Raw genomic sequence first — 15665 nt, 5'->3', positions numbered from 1 at the left:
AGCGCTCCATCTTCAGTCAATGTGTGTGTGTGTGAGCTGGAGTGTGAGTGTGTTTGAGCTGGAGTGTGTGTGTGTTTGAGCTGGAGTGTGTGTGTGTGTGTGAGCTGGAGTGTGAGTGTGTTTGAGCTGGAGTGTGTGTGTGTTTGAGCTGGAGTGTGTGTGTGTGTGTGAGCTGGAGTGTGTGTGTGTTTGAGCTGGAGTGTGTGTGTGTGTGAGCTGGAGTGTGTGTGTGTGTGAGCTGGAGTGTGAGTGTGTTTGAGCTGGAGTGTGTGTGTGTGAGAGCTGGAGTGTGTGTGTGTTTTATGTGTGTGCCTGCTTGTGTGTGTGCATATGTGTGTGTGCATGCATGCGTGTGTGTGCGTGCATGTGCGTGCGCGCATGCATGTGTGTGCGTGCGTGCGTGTGTCTGCGTGCGTGTGTTCGTGTGTGCAGACAGCTCCATGGAGATGCATGACTTGAAGGCTCATAATTGACTCTGCTCGAGCGTGAGCTGTCATCTTTTCACCAGAGTTCAGTTTTTGTGGCAATCGAACAATCCGTCATAAAAAATAGGACCTTGAGAATTCTAAATGCCATTTTTTATATTAATGATGTGACATATCGTAAAGGACTCGCTGTGTTTTATAAGTCCAGAGGTCACCAATCTGTGATTTCCACACCGCAACAGGAAATAAATAATAGGAAAATGGATGTTGTGTTTTATCCTTCACGAATGTCTGATGCAGTTACAGTGCAGTGTGGAAAGTTGCAGTCTGTCCCTGAGAGCTGAGAGCCTCTGAGTTCTGCTTCGGCTTGCTTCCGCGTGCTTCACAGAATGTCTTACAGAAGATGGAGGATCTGAACATGTTTGTCATGTTGTGGGAAACTTCTTAGCTTCTGTGTAAATTCACCTGCATAAGAGCTGTGCAGACAGCCATTCATGCCTTCCTGCAAGGAAACGCTTGACATTTTTCAGACTGGGTGTTATTATGGACTGTTATTTCACTACTGGAAAAACGGTTTTTATTCTTTTCTGAAAACAGGCGCAGGTAAATAATGAGCTTTAAATCTCCAGGCTGCGTGAAGGGGCCGCAGCCTTACCAGATCAATCAGCTTCCCTGCTTTCTAACGTATGATGGGTGAGGTTGTGTAACGCTGTTTAGCACGATAGCACGACCCTGTGTATCCTCCGCCATGCAGTATATTGCCATTGTGTTGTTTTTGATAAGTATTTATTCTGCTATCTGTTTCTGCTCTGATGTACAGGACTGAACTGTCAGTGCGCTTCTGTCTCTGACTCTGGGTGAATGACTGGCTGCCTAAATCTGTGGCTCAGAGTGATATTTAATTATTTCTAGGCTATAGATTAACAGTAAGCCGGTTTTAGTTTACGCACGCATGCACGCACACACACACACTCATAGACACTGATGCCAACGCACACACACACACACACACACACACACACACATTCACACTCATAGACACTGTTGCCAACGCACACGCACACACGCACACACACTCACACTCATAGACACTGATGCCAACGCACACGCACACACACATACACACACACACAAATGCAGACAGGTAAATGCAAGCACACACAGCCGCACACTCACAGACACTGACAATCACACATACGCATGCACACACACTTACACATGCAATTTTGAAATGCGTGTGTACATGTTCATTCACAACTGGTACAACCAAGTGTGCTAATTTGTGGCTAATCATGATGCAGGTAAAGCACTGGGTTTCTGTGGCTAGGCTATGTGGCTAATCATGATGCAGGTAAAGCACTGGGTTTCTGTGGCTAGGCTATGTGGCTAATCATGCTGCAGTTACAGCACTGGGTTTCTGTGGCTAGGCTATGTGGCTAATCATGGCGCAGGTAGAGCACTGGTTTTCTGTGGCTAGGCTATGTGGCTAATCATGCTGCAGTTACAGCACTGGGTTTCTGTGGCTAGGCTATGTGGCTAATCATGGTGCAGGTAAAGCACTGGGTTTCTGTGGCTAGGCTATGTGGCTAATCATGGTGCAGGTAGAGCACTGGGTTTCTGTGGCTAGGCTATGTGGCTAATCATGGCGCAGGTAGAGCACTGGGTTTCTGTGGCTAGGCTATGTGGCTAATCATGGCGCAGGTAGAGCACTGGGTTTCTGTGGCTAGGCTATGTGGCTAATCATGCTGCAGTTACAGCACTGGGTTTCTGTGGCTAGGCTATGTGGCTAATCATGCTGCAGGTAGGCAGTGCGAAACTGTGCGAAAGTGTAGCGCTCTCCCTCCGGTACAAATTAAGATATACACAGTGAATGGGCTACTGAGTGAATTAACAGCCACATTTTAACTCAGCCCAGATAAGAGACTCTGCCAAACAAGGGAACAGTGATAATGCAGTGTGTTATCAGTGCAAGCAGCTGACTGCTTAGAGAGAAACTAGAACTGTACAAGGAGGGCTGGTGTGTGTGTGTGTGCGCGCATGTCGGTGTCTGTGTGTGTGTGTGTGTGTGTGTATGTATATGTGTGCACGTGCGTGTGCATGCGTGTGTGTGCAATTGTGCGTGTATGTGTGAGTGTGTGTGCATCTGTGTGTGAGTGTGTGTGTGTATGTCTCACATGCATACACACATGCATGTACGCTGCGCACACACATCGACACACGCTTGTGTCTAGTGCTGTGTTGAAAGTGTGTGTACGTGTGTGTGTGTGTGTGTCTTTTAACGTCTCTGTTTCCCATTTACAGTGAGCTAAACCTTAATGTAGATTGGTAAACAGGTTTTTTAATGATACATTTGCAAATGGATTGTGTATTTGTGTAAGATGCGACAGCATGTCGTTTGACCTGGTGGTGTGCAGTCCAGACCGTTTAAGACATGCTTCTATTAATTTGTGCCCTAAAGCGAACCGCTCTGTGAGTCCACCGGAAGCTGCTGATTTATTTCATTATTTCGCCATGGCGATTATGGGCTTTGTACACCATTTGCTTTTATTGATTTTAGTTTTCAACTCGCTGTTTTTCTTTTCTGTAACTTCCTTTGAAGTGAATTGTTTTAAAAGAACATAAAATGCATTGCTTGTAAAAGGACCCCAAACAAAATAAAAGGGAAAGGAATTGATTTTATGTAACAATTGCCTTAAATTATGAAGCAGTGGTTTGGTAGAAGAGCTGCAGTTGAGGAGGTAAGGAAAGCATTTTGGGGGGGGGGGGAGGCTGGGGCGGCGAGGACAGCGTTTCAGGGGGTGGGGTGGGGAGGTGTGGAAAGCGTTTTGGGGGTGAGTGTAATTGGCAGACTATTGTTCAGTTGTGCAAAGAAAGAGCTGCCAGGAGCAGTTTGGGGTCTGGCGATCCCTCCGGACCCCGCCTTTCCCGTCCTTTCCCGCCGTTGCCGGCGTTACGGCCGGGCGGAAGCGCAGCGCTGAGCGGGCCGCTGCTGCTCCAGCACGCCGCGCCGCCGGAGCGGTTGCCAAGGTCACGGCACTCTGCAGTCCCGTACACATTTAATAACCCCCCGAGTGTCTTTCAGGGCCATAAATACTGCGGTCGGACAGCACCGGGTCCGGGGGGGTCGGGGGGGGGGGGGGGGGGGGGGGGGGTGGGGCAGGGGGGGGGGCGCTCTGTTGCATCAGGATGCTTTAATATGAAATGGTCCCATTTGTTTACTCTATAAAGCACTTTGTGTTGCAATTACATATGAAAGGGGCTAAACTAATAAAGGTGTAATACATTTATTTATGATTATTTTAAATAAGATCTTTAAGATTATGGTCATGTTTTATAAGGCTATTATAACATTGGTTTGTTGTACAGAATGTTTTTTTTTTATTTAATAAGAAAAGTTCATCCTGAGGGAGCTGGAGCCTTTTTTATGTGCTTCTCTGAGGACCCAGTGAAGGTGAGCCTGCATTGTGTGTGGAGCCCCCCCGGCTGCTCTGTGCTGGGGGGTGGGTGGGTAAAGACCAGGCCTCCAGCAGTATCCTCTGCATCCTGCGCTGCTCTGTGTGAGTTTGGCGCTCATGTCTCCCTCTCTGTGTCCTCCTCAGAGCGCAGTACCAGGAGGGGGTGAACTTCAAAGGGGTGACGCCCAGCAACCTGGCCTCCTGGGAGATCAAGCAGGAGCTGGTCCCGGGGAAGTCTGGCCTCTCCATCTTCTTCCAGCGGAACCCCAGCTCTGTGGGGGACAGGTAAGGCCCCCCGACTCTACCTCACCCCTCGTCCCCCCATCCCCCTGTCCTCCTCTCTGCTTGTTTGCTGCTGAAGCGCTGGGCTCCTTTTTATACAGCGGGCTGTGAGCGGCTCCTGTGCCCATGTGGCACGCTCACCTCGCACGCTCACCTCGCACGCTCGTCCCACACGCTCACCTCGCACGCTCGTCCCACACGCTCACCTCGCACGCTCGTCCCACACGCTCACCTCGCACACTCACATCGCACGCTCGTCCCACACGCTCACCTCGCACGCTCGTCCCACACGCTCACCTCGCACGCTCACCTCGCACGCTTGTCCCACACGCTCGTCCCGCACACTCACCTCACACGCTCGTCCCGCACGCTCGTCCCACACACTCACCTCGCACACTCACCTCGCACGCTCGTCCCGCACGCTCGACACGTTGCACGCTCACCTCACATGCTTGTCCCACACGCTCACCTCACACGCTCGTCCCGCACACTCACCTTGCACGCTCACCTCACATGCTCACCTCGCACGCCTGTGCTCTCTCTCTCTGTAGCGGCTGCTCCTGCCTTTCTACAGAGAGGCACAGCCTTCCGTCAGAGCTATGTGACTGGTGTGTGAGTGGCCTGTCCCCTGCTCTTTATTTGAATGGGGTACATGCCCCAGCGTGAGGGGGTTCATGGGGAATGCCTTGAAGAGCAGTGAAAGGGGAGCCCCAGCAGCCCTAGCCTTGGGGTCTCTCCCTAAAACATGCTCTCTCCCGCATAAAGAATGAGGTCACCAGGGGCCAATCAGATTACAGCGGCTGTACGTGTACAAGGAAAGACTTGTGTGTGAATGGGCTCCATGTGGAATGTGGTATGTGAGAATAGACACTGTGTGTGTTTAAAAGCAGCTGTGGTGTCATTGCTTCAGACTACCACTGGGAGCAGCGTAACAAGATCTGGGAAGGTTCCTCTGCCCTGCGGTTTGATCAGAAATAGACCTGCTGGGCCTTCAGCTGCCGTGTTGATTGGCTCCCGGTCCCCTTCAGGCTGTCCTCGGAGGCAGCTGATTGGTTAATGGTTTGCTTTGGGGGTGGGGGGGGGAGGGGTGGGGAGCCCACTGGTATGCTGCTGACATACCGCAGCTCTAATGGGAGGGGCGGGCAGGATTGGGACGGGGGAATTTATGAAAGCGCATCCCCAAGGCTGGGGTCTGAGCCCCCCCGATGGGATGGGGGAGATTGATGACCCTGTGTCCCACTAAATCTGTCAGACGGCCCGTAATTGGCTGGCTTCTGTGCTTTAGGTGTTTATGTGGAAGGGAAAATTGGTTCTTGGGCTTTAATGTTCTTTTTTTCTGATTCAGTTGTTGCTGAGAGTTTGCCGCTGACAGGTCTAATACAATTTTAAAAAAGCTTTATTTATTTATCCTGGAATGCTTGCCCTCTCTTGAGCACCGCCTACCTGTGAAGGGAGGGATTGCAGTCCCTGAGTTAATTAACTCCAGCAGGGAAAGCTGTAAAAAGCTGCAAATTACAGGAGTTCTCAGGGGGGAAATGATGGGGCAGGGAGGCTAAAGCTGGCTTACCTGTGTGTCTCCTTACAATGTGAGCCTTATTTATCTACTTAGAGGAAAGAACATTTGTCTAAATGTGTGTGTGTGTGAATATTTCAGCTGTGAGAGTTTGTGTGATGCGTAAGGAGTGCGGGGTTCTAAGCTGCTCCCGTGAGCTACGCGCTAACGCCACGGATGAGAAGCCGCTAAAACCCAGATTATTGATTTGCAGTCAGGGCGGATGATGCAGGGAGGGATTCACGCTGCTCTTGCGGTTGTGTGCGATTGAAAGGTGTGGAAATGCTCAGTGGGGGGGTGGGGGGGGGGGGGGTGCGTGTTGATTGGCTGCTGCCAGTGGGGCCGGAAAGACTTTTAGTGAAGGGGGAGCCTCACGCCCCAATCCACCCCCACACCCCAATCCACACCAACGCCCCAATCCACCCCCACACCAATGCCGTGCTGAAAAGTTGTCGGGGTGGGGGGTCTCATTAAGATCAGCACCAGTGGGAGGTCAGCAAGGGAACAGGGTGGGGGGTGGGGCAGCTTTGTCTACTGTGTTTGCAAACACCAATTAAAACAGTTACCTGGCCAACACGCAATATGAACTGCACTTAAGAAGCGGAATGTCTCTAATTAACAGTGTTAATGACGGGAAGTCTTGGCTGCAATGCGTCCCTTCTGAAATCAGTTTCCCACCCAAATGGAAAAGCATCATTTTAATAAGTAATGAGCTGGAACAGAGACGAACAGGGCTGTATGTAATAAGCAGATTCATTTCATTAGTCACATTAAATGATGTCACGAATGCCCGTTATGGGCGTTTTTATATTAATGCGCTGAGAATGTGCTGCATGTGCACTGAGTCACTTCTCTAATTGATTTCTTAAACGTCTGTAACAGCCTGTCACTATCTGTGCTTACATAACACATAATAAAATGAGATATAAAACCTGCATTTATCTGTTATTCATCAAACAGGAATCTTAATGGATCTGCAGAATCGCCCCATCATTTCCGGGCCGCCGCGCGGCTGCTCTGTGATTGAAGTGTTTGGCTGGGAGGAGCTGAGCGTGTGCAGCACTTTGCCCCCCCCTCACGCCTCTGCCCCCCCCCCCCCCGCCACACTCTGGCCCCCCGCCACACTCTGGGCCCCCCACACTTTGCCCCCCCCTCACGCTCTAAAACCCCCCCCCCCGCCACACTCTGGTCCCCCACACGCTATGGTGATTGGGTGTGTTGCAGGGTTGTTGGTGATTGGGTGTGTTGCAGGGTTGTTGGTGATTGGGTGTGTTGCAGGGTTGTTGGTGATTGGGTGTGTTGCAGGGTTGTAGGTGATTGGGTGTGTTGCAAGGTTGTTGGTGATTGGGAGTGTTGCAGGGTTGATGTTGACTGGGTGTGTTGTAGGGTTGTTGGTGATTGGGTGTGTTGCAGGGTTGTTGGTGATTGGGTGTGTTACAGGGTTGTTGGTGATTGGGTGTGTTACAGGGTTGTTGGTGATTGGGTGTGTTGCAGGGTTGTTGGTGATTGGGTGTGTTGCAGGGTTGTTGGTGATTGGGTGTGTTACAGGGTTGTTGGTGATTGGGTGTGTTGCAGGGTTGATGGTGACTGGGTGTGTTGTAGGGTTGTTGGTGATTGGTGATTGGGTGTGCTACACCCAAACTGAAGGATTGTTTGGCAGCACATGCTAAGTGGTTATTGGGGGGTGGGGTCTGTTAGGACTGACAGGTTATGCATTATCTCTCCTTCCTGACCTTGGTTTCCGCGGAAACACCCTCTCAGCACGTAAGCGAATTTTGGGGAGGTGGAGTTCGGTGTTGAGCCGCGCAAATCGGGGTGCCCTGGATGCTCTGCAGGGGTGTTCTACAGTACCGTTACTCTCTGAGCAGTTACACATGCTTTAAACAGGCTCTCCACTCAAGGGTTTGAGAAAGCAAGATTCATATTTTTAAGACTTATGATTAAAAACCACAAAGAATAAAATAAAAATAAAAATTAATTCTGGATAAGCCTTCATCATAAAAGCATTTTAATAATAATAGTAGTAATAATATTAATAATAATAATAATAATAATAATAATAATAATGTTTAAATATACTGTGGAAGAGCACCTTGGATTTTTTCCCCTCCATTCCGCACATCTCTCAGAACAAAGAGCACCTTCAAACATGATTTGTGTTTTTAAATTATGCAAAGTGTTCCAGCTAATTTCCCTACGAAACAAACCTTCTTTGTGTAGATAAATAAAATAGGAAACATATCAGTATTTCCACAGTGAGAAACATTCACCTGCTCATTACCCTTGCTGTTAATGACACTCCCCAGGGGTGAGGGAAGGTTTGTACACGGAATACAGTATTCAGTAAATGCCCTGACGTGCCACAGAGTCGTGTCTCTAAACTGTAGCTGGAGAGAGGAGTGCGGCTAGGTGTCTGTCTGGGTCGGGTGGTTCTGGTTCTGTTATCAGGGCAGTGCTGGTATCAGGGCGGTGCTGGTTCTGTTATCAGGGCGGTGCTGGTTCTGTTATCAGGGTGGTGCTGGTTCTGTTATCAGAGCTGTACTGGTTTCATTATCAGGGCGGTGCTGGTTCTGTTACCAGGGCGGTGCTGTTATCAGGGTGGTGCTGGTTCTGTTACCAGGGCGGTGCTGGTTCTGTTATCAGGGCGGTGCTGTTATCAGGGCGGTGCTGGTTCTGTTATCAGGGCGGTGCTGTTATCAGGGCGGTGCTGGTGCTGTTATCAGGGCGGTTCTGTTATCTGGGCGGTGCTGTTATCAGGGTGGTGCTGGTTCTGTTATCAGGGCGATTCTGGTTCTGTTATCAGGGCGGTGCTGGTGCTGTTATCAGGGCGGTTCTGTTATCAGGGCGGTGCTGGTGCTGTTATCAGGGCGGTGCTGGTCCTGTTATCAGGGCGGTGCTGTTATCAGGGTGGTGCTGATTCTGTTATCAGGGCGATTCTGGTCCTGTTATCAGGGCGGTTCTGTTATCAGCGTGGTGCTGGTTCTGTTATCAGGGCGATTCTGGTTCTGTTATCAGGGCGGTGCTGATGCTGTTATCAGGGCGGTTCTGTTATCAGGGTGGTGCTGGTTCTGTTATCAGGGCGATGCTGGTTCTGACGGAGCGTGTTTCCCACAGGGCTCTTAACGTGCCGATTTCATTTTGAATTAGCTGATGACACGGGCGACACAATCAATAATGCATGTGCGAGCGAGCCTGGCGCAGACTGGCACTGCTGCGGGGGGGGGGGGGGGGGGCGAGCCTGGCGCAGACTGGCACTGCTGCGGGGGGGGGGGGGGGGGGTCGAGCAGGGATGGGGGGTGATTAGAGGGGTGCGTCGGGGGTGTAAACTGATTTAACGCCGCGCACGTCTCGCACGCTCATTTCGTTCTCTGTAGCGGCTGCCTTTCTAGAGTCACAGCCTCCCTTTGAAAGTGTGTGACTGGTGTGTGAGTGGCGTGTGAGTGGCGTGTGAGTGGTGTGTGACTGGTGTGTGAGTGGCGTGTGAGTGGCGTGTGAGTGGCGTGTGAGTGGCGTGTGAGTGGTGTGTGAGTGGTGTGTGAGTGGTGTGTGAGTGATGTGTGAGTGGTGTGTGTCTAGTGTGTGAGTGGTGCATTAAGGGTGTGTTATGAGTGGTGTGTGAGTGGTGCATTAAGGGTGTGTTATGAGTGGTGTGTGAGTGGTGCATTAAGGGTGTGTTATGAGTGGTGTGTGAGTGGTGCATTAAGGGTGTGTTATGAGTGGTGTGTGAGTGGTGCATTAAGGGTGTGTTATGATTGGTGTGTGACTGGCGTGTGTCTGGTGTGTGTCTAGCGTGTGACTGGCGTGTGAGTGGTGTGTGTCTAGCGTGTGAGTGGTGTGTGAGTGGTGCATTAAGGGTGTGTTATGATTGGTGTGTGACTGGTGTGTGAGTGATGTGTGACTGACTTGTGACTAGCGTGTGACTGGTGTGTGAGTGGTGTGTGTCTAGCGTGTGAGTGGTGTGTGACTGGCGTGTGAGTGGCGTGTGAGTGGTGCATTAAGGGTGTGTTATGATTGGTGTGTGACTGGCGTGTGTCTGGTGTGTGACTGGCGTGTGAGTGGTGTGTGAGTGGTGTGTGTCTAGCGTGTGAGTGGTGTGTGACTGGCGTGTGAGTGGTGTGTGTCTAGTGTGTGAGTGGTGCATTAAGGGTGTGTTATGAGTGGTGTGTGAGTGGTGCATTAAGGGTGTGTTATGAGTGGTGTGTGAGTGGTGCATTAAGGGTGTGTTATGAGTGGTGTGTGAGTGGTGCATTAAGGGTGTGTTATGAGTGGTGTGTGAGTGGTGCATTAAGGGTGTGTTATGAGTGGTGTGTGTCTGGTGTGTGACTGGCGTGTGAGTGGTGTGTGAGTGGTGTGTGTCTAGCGTGTGAGTGGTGTGTGACTGGCGTGTGAGTGGTGTGTGTCTAGTGTGTGAGTGGTGCATTAAGGGTGTGTTATGAGTGGTGTGTGAGTGGTGCATTAAGGGTGTGTTATGAGTGGTGTGTGAGTGGTGCATTAAGGGTGTGTTATGATTGGTGTGTGACTGGTGTGTGAGTGATGTGTGACTGACTTGTGACTAGCGTGTGACTGGTGTGTGAGTGGTGTGTGTCTAGCGTGTGAGTGGTGTGTGACTGGCGTGTGAGTGGCGTGTGAGTGGTGCATTAAGGGTGTGTTATGATTGGTGTGTGACTGGCGTGTGACTGGCGTGTGAGTGGTGTGTGTCTAGCGTGTGAGTGGTGTGTGACTGGCGTGTGAGTGGTGTGTGTCTAGTGTGTGAGTGGTGCATTAAGGATGTGTTATGAGTGGTGTGTGAGTGGTGCATTAAGGGTGTGTTATGAGTGGTGTGTGAGTGGTGCATTAAGGGTGTGTTATGAGTGGTGTGTGAGTGGTGCATTAAGGGTGTGTTATGAGTGGTGTGTGAGTGGTGCATTAAGGGTGTGTTATGAGTGGTGTGTGAGTGGTGCATTAAGGGTGTGTTATGAGTGGTGTGTGAATGGTGCATTAAGGGTGTGTTATGAGTGGTGTGTGAGTGGTGCATTAAGGGTGTGTTATGAGTGGTGTGTGAGTGGTGCATTAAGGGTGTGTTATGAGTGGTGTGTGAGTGGTGCATTAAGGGTGTGTTATGAGTGGTGTGTGACTGGTGCATTAAGGGTGTGTTATGAGTGGTGTGTGAGTGGTGCATTAAGGGTGTGTTATGATTGGTGTGTGAGTGGTGCATTAAGGGTGTGTTATGAGTGGTGTGTGAGTGGTGCATTAAGGGTGTGTTATGATTGGTGTGTGAGTGCCATGTCCCCTGAGGGGTCTGGGGTCCGGGGGTCTGGGGGCCCGGATGCCAGATTAGAGAATAACAGGCCAGAGCTGTACATGCTTTATTTACACATGTACAATATCTCATATGTTGTTTTATTAATAGTTGAGGGGAAATGGTCTGACCTGCAGGCAGACTTACCTTATGAGACTTACCTTATGGAGGCTTGTGGTGGCTTATGAGACTTACCTTATGGAGGCTTGTGGTGGCTTATGAGACCTGGCTGGTTAATTAAAGGGTAAGTAAAGATAAGCAGTTGTGGATCTGCGCTGCAGCGTGTGTTTGGTCTGACTGAAAAGCCTGAACGTGACCCTGGGAGGCTGAAATGGCAGACAGGCTGATTTAGTCTCTCTCCAGGGATGGTGCTGCTGACACTGCCTGAGTCTACATCTGTGCTACACACGCTCCACACACACTCTACACACGCTCCACACACACTTCACACGCTCCACACACACTCTCACACGCTCCACACACGCTACACACACTCCACACACACTCTACACACACGCTCCACACACTCTACACACACGCTCCACACACACTTCACACGCTCCACACACACGCTCCACACACACACTTCACACACTCTACACACGCTCCACACGCTCCACACACATGCTCCACACACACTCTACACACACACTTCACACTCTATACACACTCCACACAAGCCAAAGACTTGAGTGTGTGTGTGTGTGTGTGTGTGTGTGTGTGTGTGCATCACCACAGTTTAACCGTGTGTATAATAGTGCTGGTGTGGTTTGAGGGAGAAGTTTCCAGTTGAGATTTGAGGTTTAAAGTTGGGGGTGAGTGCAGTCCTGGGGTGTCAGAAGCAGAGACTGGGCGGTGGGGGGGGGGGGGGGGGGCTGTGCAGACAGCTGGAGAGGGAGAGGCCTTTATTCTGCAGATATGTGCCTTGGGGAGTCTGGGCCTTTGCACTCGTCTAAAAGACGGGATTAAATGAAATGTGGAGCTGTGTGCACGCTAGATTTCCCCCTATCAGCAACGGGACTCACTGCAGGTCCAGGTACAGCCAGCTGAACTACAAAATCTATATTTATGGAGTGCACCAAATCTATCAGGCCTATATGAGTGTGTCTCTCTCCCTCTCTCCCGCTCTCTCCCTCTCTCTCTCGCTCTCTCCCTCTCTCCTTCTTTCTGTCTCTACATGCTGAGGCTGTCATTTCATCCCCTGGTACTTCTCCAAATGGGGGGCGGGGGGGGGGGGTGCACTTGAGCAACCCCAACATGGGAGTCTCTGTTCCACCTGCAGACCTGTGGAGGCTAGTGTGGGACGTCCCACCATGGGAGTCCAGGACAGGAATAGAGTTTGGGACAGGGGTTAGTCTGGGACAGGAATAGAGTTTGGGACAGGGGTTAGTCTGGGACAGGAATAGAGTTTGGGACAGGGGTTAGTCTGGGACAGGAATAGAGTTTGGGACAGGGGTTAGTCTGGGACAGGAATAGAGTTTGGGACAGGGGGTAGAGGCCTCACTCACACGCTCTCTTCCTAAGACTCTCTCCTCTCCTCTCCTCTCCTCTCCTCTCCTCTCCTCTCCTCTCCTCTCCTCTCCTCTCCTCTCCTCTCCTCTCCTCTCCTCTCCTCTCCTCTCCTCTCCTCTCCTCTCCTCTCCTCTCCTCTCCTCTCCTCTCCTCCAGCATAGCTGGGTCTGGATTGCTCCCTCCAGAACGGGTTGTTTTATTTCTGAGAACAGAGAGCATGTTGTGTGGACTCTCCGTAACAAGCGGGAGCAGCATGTGCAGTGTAACCTTTGACATGCAGGCTTGTACAGAATACATTATTACATCTTAATATATTTTAATTATAGTATAGTACGTTTAAAAGATTTTGGACTGAAAGTCAACTGCTCTCAAAAGAAACACACGCCTACACACACACACACACACACACACACACACGCACACACACCTACACACGCACACACAGACACCCACACGCACACACACACACACCTACACACGCACACACACACCTACACACACACACACCTACACGCACACACACACGCACCTACACACGCACACACAGACACCTACACGCACACACACACACCTACACGCACACACGCGCGCACACAGACACACACACACGCACCTACACACGCACACACAGACACACACACACACACCTACACGCGCACACAGACACACACACAGACACACACACATGCTTAAACATGCAGAGTACGCTGCAGCTCAGTCTAATCTGATGCACATATAATTATGCTCCAGTTGGCTGTTTACTCTGGTAAGTTTACAGAGCAGGAAGTATAAACACAGAAAAGCCCCGTACTGCTGCAGAGAGCGCTGCTAAAACCTCTTTCTGTGTTTCCCCAAGTCTTCCTCTGCCCTCTGTGTTTCCCCAAGTCTTCCTCTGCCCTCTGTGTTTCCCCAAGTCTTCCTCTGCCCTCTGTTTTTTTGGCCTCCTGTCAGTGGAACCGTCCGCAGCTTGCGCCTGCATTCTGTGAACATTTATCCTTATTTATCCAAATGAAACACAAATTATAGTCTGTTTTTTCATAAACACAGTGTAATGATTTTAGCAATCCAGAGATAAATTTTAAAAATGCACTGTTTGCAGTGAACAAATGTATCAGATAAATGTATTTTATTTAACGGCAAATGCTGGTTGAATCCAGTTCAGTACCTCACTGCTTTAGCACTGTACAGCCGTAGAAAGAGAGTCTTATTTAAATGCACACATTAATGTTATTAATTTTGATTATGGTTATTATGATAATCCTCCTCTGCCCCTGCCGCCCTAGATTGCACACGCCCGCACAGAGCAGGTAAAATATATCTGCACAAAATAAATAATAAGCAAAATAAAGAATATAGGTTTCTCAGAGAAGCCTGACGCCTTATTAACAACATGGTTCAGTTTGGTTTGGTGGAATCGCAATGATGGACTCCAGCTTTTATTGTGTACATTCTATGAGAGGAAACTTCTTGAAAATATATATTTCTCTCTCTTCCTCTCTCCCTCTCTTCCCCTCTCTCTCTCTCCACATGAAAGGTTCTTTGTTGTTTGACAATGTGAATATCCAGATAATTCAGATAGAACAGGTGCACAGGCAGATCTATCACCAGCACGCATTCCAGCCTTTTAATCATTCATTCTGAATGGATCCTCCTGCCTTTTCCTCTGTAATTAGTTCCCATTCTACATCCTCACAAAAACAGTTACTTTCTATCAAGCATGCCTTCATTTACTTTGATGAATAAGAGTAACAATGCAATACATTTTTTTGCAGAAGTACACATTGGCATACAGGCAAATTAATGTTTTGTGCGATATCAGTTCTTTACTCGTATACTTATAAAAAATAATGAATTATATTTGATAGCTTTTTTGGGTCCTGTTTGAAAGCCTTGGTGCCTTGCTTATGTGTGCCATCTAAAATAAAAGTTAAATGGATATCACAGAAAAAAATGAATAGGTGAGAAATCTGAGACTTGTGTGGAATTAAAAGTGCTGTACAAATCAGATACTGACTGCCCCCATCCACCCTCTCTCCAAAAAAAAAATCATGTAGCTGTGTTTAATGGTCATGTATGTGGCTGGGCAGTTATGTAATGGTGCATGATCGTGCTATGATGCTTTATAACCTGTGTGCATTAGTACGTAGGTATGATATTTGTTTATCGGTGTTTGATGCGCTCATTTCCATGGAAACGAGTGAACCTCAGATTCGGACTGAATGGCGCGCATTCCTGAGGTGCACAGTGCTGCTGACCGGGAAGGGGGATGTTCCACTGCGTACAGATATGTGGAACTCTGGGAATTGCTTTTGTCTGTGCCTTTACAGAATGATGAAACTAGCTGTCTTTTTCTTATGTGGAGGAACATTGCATTTTTTTTGTTTTGTTTCATGGACAAAAGATAAGAAGGTATTACACAGTGGGGAAAAAAGAATGTGGCTCCTTCCAAACGTCTTTCTACCGTCCTTATGACCTAATGTCAAATGGTTTTCATTATTATTATTATTATTATTATTATTATTATTATCATTACCATTATTATTATTATTATTATTATTATCATTACCATTATTATTATTATTGTCATTATCATTATCATTATTATTATTATATAATTATCATTATTATTATTATTATCATTATCATTACCATTATTATTATTACTGTCATTATTATTATTATTGAAAAGTTTAATTGATCTAAATATCAGACATAATTAACTGTGTGTGTAGGTAGCTAAGATATTCATAATGCTTCGAATTTGACTGAATTTATTTGAAACACACTCACCCTTGGAGGGGTATGAAGGTACAGTCTGTATTCACATGCGGTTTTCCCTGTTTGATGCGCCGCTTGGTACCGCTCTAGTTTCAGAACCTTAATTTTATTAATGTGACCTATAACCCATCCAGAGTACCTCCAAACACGCAGCAGGACACGCATCCAGCGGAACACAAGCACATTTAGCCATCTACTTTATATGCCAGCAAGATGTTATGACTGGAGATATGGCGTCTAACAAAAAATAAATTAATACAGTACATACGCACACACACACACACACACACACACACCATGTTTGTGTTAGAATTTATCTTCTGGAACTTGTGAAAAGTATTTTTAGACAAATTAAATGTCTAAAATGTCGCATTCTCTTGTCT

General features: G+C 48.6%; 1 protein-coding gene across 2 annotated transcripts in view; it reads left to right on the top strand.

Moving 5' to 3' along the window:
- si:dkey-215k6.1 (transmembrane protein 132C) overlaps window positions 1–15665 on the top strand; it is a 152530-nt gene that overhangs the window by 74075 nt on the left and 62790 nt on the right. For both annotated transcript variants that reach the window (XM_064353256.1, XM_064353257.1), the window contains exon 3: window positions 4025–4165. In XM_064353256.1, coding sequence (XP_064209326.1) covers window positions 4025–4165 — 141 coding nt within the window. The remainder of the gene's footprint in view (window positions 1–4024; window positions 4166–15665) is intronic.

The sequence above is a fragment of the Anguilla rostrata genome, chromosome 10 (genome assembly GCF_018555375.3).
Source record: "Anguilla rostrata isolate EN2019 chromosome 10, ASM1855537v3, whole genome shotgun sequence".
Taxonomy (NCBI): Eukaryota; Metazoa; Chordata; class Actinopteri; order Anguilliformes; family Anguillidae; genus Anguilla; species Anguilla rostrata.
This window is presented reverse-complemented; position numbering and strand designations above follow the sequence as displayed.